Below are 9501 nucleotides of genomic sequence, written 5' to 3' on the forward strand. Positions count from 1 at the left end.
ATTACCTATTTTTATGATATATATTAAAAAGTTAAATTTTTATTTTCTCAAAATCAATTTTTTTGTGTTGTTGCAAAGTAGGAAAGATAAGTGAAGAACAAAATTGCATACATTGTTATATTGTTGCATATAAACAGTTGGGATCACCTAACCACAAGTTTAAGGACCAAACTTTTGGATTAGCCAATGTTCTTTATGCACTCGAGAGACGGTAAATAAAATAATTGCTCATATTTGGCACAATACCTTAATTATATTTAAAATATTTTCCTACACTAATTATAAACTCATTGCAAGGGGAATGATGTTCCATACAAATTTGAATTCTTCATACATTGTTAGTTCAAAGTAGTGGTAACTTTACATTTTAAGACCTTTTTAGATTATCCTACATTTACATTTTGCATTTGCTTAGCATACATAGCATTCTTTTTAATTCTAAAGGATTAGATAATACAAAAAAACTTGCAATTATTTCCTATATAAGTTTACTACAATTAAAATAAGGTTTTATTAAAGTCAATTTTACAAGTGTTTTGTCCATCTCTGTGGGATCGATATTGAGGTTTTTAAGAAAAATTCTATATTACTTGAAATGATATGTATACTTACATAGTGCCTCTAGTGTGTAAACCATTTTTATCATCTTTATATAATATTTAATTTTGCACACTAGCCGCTGAATATAAACTAAGTCAAGCTTTTGGCCATATTTCTGAACTTAAATAATTGTGTAATTGCGGGACGGGTCATGAACCTATAAAGACTCAGAAGAGCAATGAAGTGAATAATTAGAGAGATCACATTGAACTAGTTGGTGAAGGAAAAGTAGTCCATATGGCAATGCAAATAGATAGGGAGATAGGTTTTGATGGGTATAATTTGGGGGTTTCTAAAGTGACTAGCAAAATACACTTACCATGTTAAAACAAACTTCTTTTTGCACTTAGAAAAGGGTAAACAAGATATCTGCTTCTATCTGTCACTAGCCATATAAGTAATTCTTAATGTTTGATCCTACAATCCATTTATGCAATCATAAGAGAAATGTATCTTTTGTATCTTGAAATTCACCAAACCAATTGATATAGATAGTTTAGCTAAAGACTTAGTATTTTATTTTATGAGTAATTATTAAAAAAAACCTTTGAAATTTGCATTCCAAACAAAGATCTCAACATAGTAGACTAAAACTTCACCTAAAGGACTCGTTACTTCGTTCTTTGTGGGATTGACATTTTGAACTCAATAGAGCCCTATAATACTGAAACGATACATATACTTACATGAGAAATCCAGTGAGTAATAATACCTAATTTTACTAACTCAATTAATTTTTTAGGGAGCAGATCAAGTTTTTGTTGTCATTACCAGGAATTACATTATTGTGATAATTGTTGGGGCGGATCATATGTTCTTTTCATAAAGGTATCTACAAAGTGTCTTAAACCAAACACTTTGGGGCCTTCAACATGAAATTTACCTCATGAAAGCATTTTCCCCTACATTCTTCTTTCGTTTGACTCTATTATTATTGTCCACCTTCTTCCTCCCTGAGTTCAAATATCTCAAGATCATCAAGATAATCTAAAGTTGAGAAGCATGGGGAGAGAAAGGCAATATAATAAAATTCAAACTGGCGACTCCACAATGACAATGAAATCAAGTAAATGATAAAAATGAAGACCAAAGGCACTACTTCAGGCAGCACCAAACTTAAATAAACTTAAAGTAATCAAATGAGAGAATAAAGAAGAGGAGAAGGCTGAAGAGCTCTCTCCATAATTTTTCTACTTTAGGCTATCCAAGCTCTTTCTAAAATATTTCCTAAACATTAATTTTTACATGCATACCATATATGAATGAAAATAAAGTTGTGAATAGGCTTACCTTCTTCAATGCTTTCTAATAAGAGCGGAGTTGAAGGATAGGGGAGTTTCAGTGGTCTATGTAAGCATGATCCAGTCATTTCATCCCCAACTAGCTTTAATGGCGACTGTATCGCAAAGGTTTGTTCAGGAAGGTGATGATTTGAGTGAACCTGTACATGAGAGGGGGAGAGAAAGGGGAGAGGGAAAGGGGCAAGAGAGCATGAGAGGGTTTCAGAAAGATGGGAAGTCCGAGTGACAAAGCGCAAAGAAGTGAAATTGAGGCGAGCGGGATGAGTTATTTAGATAATTTGCATCAAATTTCCATCTAATTTGCCTCAGACAAATTCTGATGCTAACAAGTAAAGTTTTTTTTGTAGCTTTATTCGACATAAATTCAATGCCAATATTATTACAACTCTAGTTAAGGTTTCATCATTTTCAGAGTACTTTTTATATTAAACTTTTTGAAGTGAATCAAAATCAAAATCTATCACAAAGTTCAAAACCTATTATACTTCGCTTAACAAACGCAAATCCAACACTAATATTTGTGTCCAATAATTCTGACGTAAATTTCAGACACTAATACCAGCTCATCCTATAGTGTACCTTTCAAATGTAAGATAAGGTTTATTTTATTATGTGGTCTAGTATCTTTACAAAAGCAAACCCTCATAGCTAAAAGTGTGAATTCTAGAGAAAACTCTCAATTAAAGTTCTAACTTAAGTTACATCAATTTCAAGAGTGAACTTTCAAAGTTGAGATTTTAAAGTGACGGAAGGATCCAAGTTTGATGTTGGAAGAATTAAGCTTAAAATTTAGCATGTAAAATCCAACGATGATGTGTCATAGAAAGGCCCGAGATGAGGGATTTAACTATCCCACGAAAGATGATTTACCCACAAATCTTATATTTAACAAAGATTAAAGAACTTTAAATAAAATTTAATATGGAATTAAAAGAGTTTAAGATTACTTATAAAAAGCTAAAATGGAAAGAATTAAGAATAAAAATACTAATGTTGTAATGCAAATATTCAAGGAAAGAAAAGTTAAAGATATTATGTTTATATGGGTGAGATGTCTAATTTGATGAATCGGAAAGATTGAATAATTTTTTCTTGACTAATGACATGGCAAGAGTTGACCATGACTGCTTTGAAGATGTCATAATTTTTTATACAAGTTATTAACTTAAGAAGTATAAGTTAGTTTGTGTTTCTTTTGTTGGAGTTAATTGTCATTGACAAAATAGTTTATTTGGAGTAGCTACTTTATAAGAAGAGACAATTAAATCATTAGCTTAGTTATTTAAAACTTTCATTCGCACAATAGATTATAAATATCCTTCAACAAATTCACTAATGAAGACCAAGCAACGACAAAAATTGCAGAAGTTGCATTGCCCCGCACTCGATATAGTTTATGCTAATGGCATATCCATAAGAAGACTCATTCAAAAGTGCATTGCTTCAATATTAATAAGGCAATACAAATATTATTCTACACATGAATGAGTAAATTTGATTTGGAAGAGGAGCAGGTGCAATAAAGGTTTGAGATGATGAAAAAAGGAAACCTCCATGATAATTCTTAGCTAAGCAAGCTATATAAAATCAAAATCAATTAATCAACAACATTTAGTAATGATATATTTTGTATGAAAATTTAATCAACACAACACAGTGAGTTCACAAATGATGTGCTCCTTGAAAACTCTGAGCCTACAAGCTCCAACACCGATTATTTTTTTTTTGGATTAGAAAAGGTCATGGGCACTTGAACAAGAAATGAACACGATGAGGATTTTAAATGTAGCCAATTTGGGAGTGCTCCCATTTTCAAGTGTAGCTTGATACTTATGCAAGTTGCTGTCGACACAAGAAATTTATACTCTTTTTTTGAAGAAATATCTCTGCATGGGGCTTGTGGACTAGTGACAGAAATTTGTGAGAACAACTCTTTAGAATACATAATTAGAAATGTGGAAAATAATGAAAATTTTAAGATTTAGACTGTTCATTTTGACAACAACAGTTCCAATATACAGTGCAGTTGCTCAAAGTTTGAGATGATTGGATTATTTTGTGTCCATTATTACAAGATTTGTGCCAACAACATGTTGTTAGTATCCCATAAAAATATCTCCTAATTAGTTGGTCTTGTAAAGCAGAGAAAAATATATACATTGAGAGTTCTTATTAAAAAAAAAAGATTCTCAAGGGAATAGTTGGTCTTCCACTTGTTTTATATTCTGAAATCATATCAGTAAGTATTTGTATTAAATAAGTTATAAAGCACAAGATAACAAAAAAAACTGAGCAATATATGTTAGACACCTTGAAGCAGTTATCAAATAATGTTGAACTAATACTTGGGGCCTCTGAAGAGAAAAAAGGGCTAGTGAGAATGATGATATGTGGCTAAAACCAAGATGTGGCCAAAGAGTGTTTCCAATATAATATTAAAATCTCATTGAAAGAGGAAAAAGAAATATAAGAGTAATCCTTATATTAGTTGTTTTAACTTTTCTATTGAGATTGTTTTGATGCCATCTCTCACTCGATGTTAATATAATAGAAAATAAAGTTAAAAAGATAATATTTAAAGAGCATGAAGAGCCATCAACAAAAAATCCTTTCTCTATTAAGCCCTAATGTTTAACAGAGATATTTTTATTGCATGGTTTTGTTATCATATACTAATGATGATTTACATTAACATGAATTTGGTTCATCTTTCAGCATAAGGCAACCATCAATGGGGTACCCCAAGTTGATAAATGGACATTATTGACTTGATGAATTTTTGAATGTTGTAATGAGGAAATAAAACAGAATAATATGGTCGCATAGGATTCACTGTAGAAATATTCTTAAATTGAACTACTTTTTTTTAATTTTATTAATTAATGACAAGTGGAACTTCAAAATTTTCTCTTATATTTGTTGTAATGATGTTTATTTTTCAGCCTTATGATGGACGAATCTGCCCGTACAACCAATATAACAAGATTTTACTAAAAGGATGGATGCATAACTTGACCTTATGAAAATTTTCCTAAGCTAAGGCTTGAATTATTAAATTTTATTTGTTTAGATTTCATGACAGGTAACTGTGTTCCTCTTTACAATTGTGTTGTATTGGTTGTACAAAGATATTTTTTTCATTATGAGAAGTATATCGGTACAACTGATACAACACGGTTGCACAGAAAAGTGAGATGCATGATTTGATCTTCTTTAGAATATTAATAAAAAATATTTATTTTTGTAAGAAAAGTCTTGAAGTATTAAAATTTTATTTTTGTTAGATCATGTCATATTTATGGATGTACTTACAAAAGAGGAAAGTGAAATATCAATCACTCAACTATCCTATGTTGCAATTTGAACTTATCCTTTTCTTCATCGCTAATCTAAGAGACAGAAAACAAGTGGAGCTCTAAGATGAAAGTCAGGTAGCAAAAATAAAGGAGTAAACAGAAGAGTAGGGAAAAATGTTGAAGACTGCCCTTGGGAGAACAGAGGAATCTTGACTGTAGAGAAGAAAATACCAAACCCAAACCCTGGAAAACCATAGGAATCTTGAGTATGGGGAGAAAATACTGAATCCTAAATCATTACAGGATCGGGAACGCCAAAAGAACTCAGACGCCAAATGCCTCATATTTTGTATTTTTATATTTAATGCTATTTTCTAGACCGGTTAGATCGGGCTGCATTGTCCAGGCCATTTCAATTGAATTTTTTAGAATAAAATATTATTGGACACATAGCATTTGTGGATTGGCCTTTGCACATAGCTCTAAATTCTTTCTCCTCACTTAATATTTTCTCACATAATAGACAAAACGAAATCTGACATAATAGCATCGGAACTAATTCAAGATGTTTAAGGGAAAAAAAACTATAAAGGCTTGATCATGATTTTATATAATTCATTTTTATTTTTCTCTTTTTTCATCCATTTATTAGGAAAAATACATTTATCTTTCCACTAGACTGAAAGGTGATATCATTGAATGTTCTCATCAATCTTATGCTAAATTCAACCCGAACTATTGTTTGATCACAGATTTGAACTAAATTAAGAACTCATGAAATTGCATGCCATAATTCATTTAGAGAAGTGCTTCGCTTAAACATGATATTATTCGTTTTTACAAGTCAGATAAATTCAAGAGATACTCAAAGTTGCAGCAAATGAATAGAACTTTTATATTTCAAACCAACAAGCTCCATTCTTCCCATTCCATCTATCTTGCCAGTATCAGAAACAGCACTCAACTCTCAAAGTAAATTCAAAAAAATTCAAATATACTTTCAACGGCTATATTTTAACTCCCATCAGTAGTTCATAAAAGAAACGTTATATATAGGAAAAACCAGAAGATTAATCAATGGCGGTTAAGAGAACTGCACTTAGTTCTGATCTCCCCCTCATCACCAGTAAGAACTTGAACATTCCCCAGATTAGTCATAGACACTGAAAACTGTTGATAGAAGAGCATTGGCTGAGCTGCCAGAGCAGAAACAATGGGTGAAGTTCTCGAATCTGAATTGAGCAATTGATCGGTGGAAAGCAAACCCATCTTTTTTTCTAAATTTTTGTAGTAAACAGAATCAAATTTTGTAGGTGTTGTGCCATCGAGCTCAACGTATTCTGATGCCCATCTGCATTTCCTCTTTAGGAAGTTTAGGTAATGTGTGTCAATGGAAGGATCTGGTTTTCTGGTGCCTTTGAAGTTGTACACTCTATCCTGGATTGAGCCACAAGTGCTCCTTCCAATGGTGTGTGCTCCTAAATTCATGGAGATTTAGTTAGGATAGCATGTAATATTTAATACTTAAAAGGAAAAAAATGAAAAGGATGCATAAATTTAGGATCAAATAGATGGTACAGTAATCATGGGAGGATGATTTGATTGTTCGGACGGTCAACCGATCAAAACAGAACCTAATTCTACAGAAAAAATGCGACTCAATAGGAATAAGGCTGTGCTCATTGTTCGCGAACAGCTCTTGTTCGGTTGGTTAATAAGTTCATGTTTGGCTTGTTCGCTAAGTTAACGAGCCGAACATGAACTAAGATTTATTCGTTTCGGGCTCGAAATACTACTCATCAATTATATATATATATATATATATATATTGATGAGTAGATTTTTTAAAATTTAATTGCCTACAACTGTACAAAGAATTATAATCAATTAAAAGTCTTAATTAAGAAAATAGAATAAAAATTATTAAATTAGATTCACATTATGTTTTAATATAAACAACAACTTTTAAATCTTGCCCCAACCCTTAGCATCTTATGGCTACGAGATTAGAGTTGTCAAAACGGTTTTGTTCGTGAACAGCTCGTGTTCGGCTCTCTAAGCAAACGTGCCGAACACGAACACACGAGTGGTCTCGCTCGTGTTCGAGTCGTTTACACCCCTACATAGGAAAGAAAAACTTATCTTACTATAGCAGTTTAGTTTTAATTATAATAACTCTATAAAATAGAGTTAGCACATCCTAAAATTACTACGACAATCTAAAAATATGCAAAAAAAATCTATGCAGAAAAATGAAGTTTATCTTACCTTCTTAATAAATATCCATTGAGCAAATAAAATAATCACAAAAAATGCTAAATAATCTAAGTACCTGAGAGAACAACAAGATCAAGCAGACTCAAACCCTTGGATTGGAATAACTCAATGAGATATGTTACATTCTCATGTCCCATCGGCACAGATGCAGCTTCTGAAACAAGAGAAACCCTGCCATCTTTCCTCCCAAACGGAACTTCCCAGAATGGCCCTCCAATCTGTTCATGGCAATTTTTGAGAAAAAAACCAAAAAAAACTTCTTTTTTTATTTTATTTCTTAAGAAAAGTAATTGAAAACTGAGTTCTTAAGCTTACTTTTCATTTGGGATAGTTTATTTGGTGCGTTTGCATTTTAAAACACACGTAGGCCCTACGCATTCTATGCGTTTTCAAAACGCTGAAAACAGACCGAACCTATCTAGGTGCAGTGACAGCTTTATGACTGGATTTGACTTTTCTAAAAGAATAAAAAATTAATTGTAATAGATATCGCATCTAACTTATCAACATATTATTTTTAATCAACTCATCAATAAATTATTTAATAAGCTGCTAAGCTTGTAACTGCTCCAAACAGCATGAATGACAGAAATTTAATTTCGCTGCGGATGAAGATTAGTTACCTTAACGGTAGCCTCACGGGCAGCTGCTGTAAGAATGTCAGCACAAGAAACAATTTTTGGGCACTTCTTCTCCAGCTCCAACTTTATGTCATCAATAACATCGAATCCTCGGAGGGTCTCGCTCTCCTTCGCCATCCTTTCGCTTCTGCCGTGTTTCAGTAGGATTGAAGCATCGCATCCCTACTCCATTAATTAATTCAATGAATTTATGATTAGAAAAAGAAATATTCTTGTATTACAATAATCTCAATGCACATTCAAGCGTTTTAAAATTCATTCCAATTATATTTTGATTAGTATTATCTATTTTTTTCTTAAAATGATGTGTCTTTGATGTGAAAAGAAAGGTGGCTCAAAATATGTTATATCGGGCTCTTTTCTGAGAAAAAAATATTACATCAGAGATCCGGATGTATTCGGAGTCCAATAATGAGGCGTCACGTCAAATATGCTCCACCATTTTTAACACTGGCCATTGCGAGTATATTGCGGTCGGGCCCACTTAACACGTGGCACCCCACCATTGGACTCCTAACGTAAATTACGTTAGTAGTCCTAATGTATTATTTTCTCCTTTTTTGAGGGAGTCGAACTGCCCCATAAACCTAATGTGAAAGGGACTGAGGCGACAAAAGGTAATGCGATATTTTAGGATGGACAAAATTGATATTATAGGAATGACAAATATAAATAAAAATTTGAATTTAACGGGAGTAATTGCTCCTCAGAACCCTATCTGGGTCCACCCCTATCAATGAGAACGCACTCATGTAAAGTTAAGACATGAAGAAAGAGTAGGAGGAGGAAAAGAAGGAGATCGAAGAAGAAGCAGAGAACCAGAAGAAGAAGAAGAAGATCACCCTAACGATGCAGTCATGAAAGTGCAGCCGAATGATGGCAGGACCAAGAGTGGAATCACGAGCAGTCCAATCTTTCATCTTCTTGTGTACAATGGCCTCCATGTTAGGGCAACTCCTGGCATAGTACCCAAAGGAGAGTTCTTCAGCTGAGTCCTCTAACGTTCCCTGAGCTGCAGCAGGTGCCATTGCAGCCATGATGAAGAAGGATACAAGGCAAAGGAAAAGATGAAAAGAAAGAGAGAGACCCATTGTATTATGGTATATCGGAACGAGCCATATTGGTCCTTTTATATATGGTGGAAGCTTATATTTTATATATGGTACATAATGCACGCACGTTAATGTGATTTTAATTGTGCTGTTTGTTGAATTAAATTTTTTTTTTCTAAGTTTTTTTAGTGATCATTCATGAACGTGGGGTGCACTAGCTAGCGTTATGAAGTGAGACAAGGTGCCATCCATATCTACTAAATGGCTTTGTATAAGGAATTGGGACTTTGTTAGTCCAATTCCTATGTATTTACATATTGAACACCGATACTTC

At 32.9% G+C, this 9501-nt stretch overlaps 1 protein-coding gene across 1 annotated transcript; it reads right to left on the reverse strand.

Annotated features, from left to right (window-relative positions):
• Window positions 1-6271: 6271 nt before the first annotated feature.
• On the reverse strand, window positions 6272-9143 carry LOC110036246 (peroxidase 7). The gene is made up of 4 exons (XM_020740645.1): window positions 8958-9143; window positions 8098-8277; window positions 7530-7692; window positions 6272-6675 (listed from the first exon to the last, which is right to left on the reverse strand). The coding sequence occupies exons 1-4, from the start codon at window positions 9141-9143 to the stop codon at window positions 6272-6274; spliced, it is 933 nt and encodes a 310-aa protein (XP_020596304.1).
• Between the last annotated feature and the right edge of the window lie 358 nt (window positions 9144-9501).

Source organism: Phalaenopsis equestris, unplaced genomic scaffold (assembly GCF_001263595.1).
Source record: "Phalaenopsis equestris unplaced genomic scaffold, ASM126359v1 Scaffold204320, whole genome shotgun sequence".
Taxonomy (NCBI): domain Eukaryota; kingdom Viridiplantae; phylum Streptophyta; class Magnoliopsida; order Asparagales; family Orchidaceae; genus Phalaenopsis; species Phalaenopsis equestris.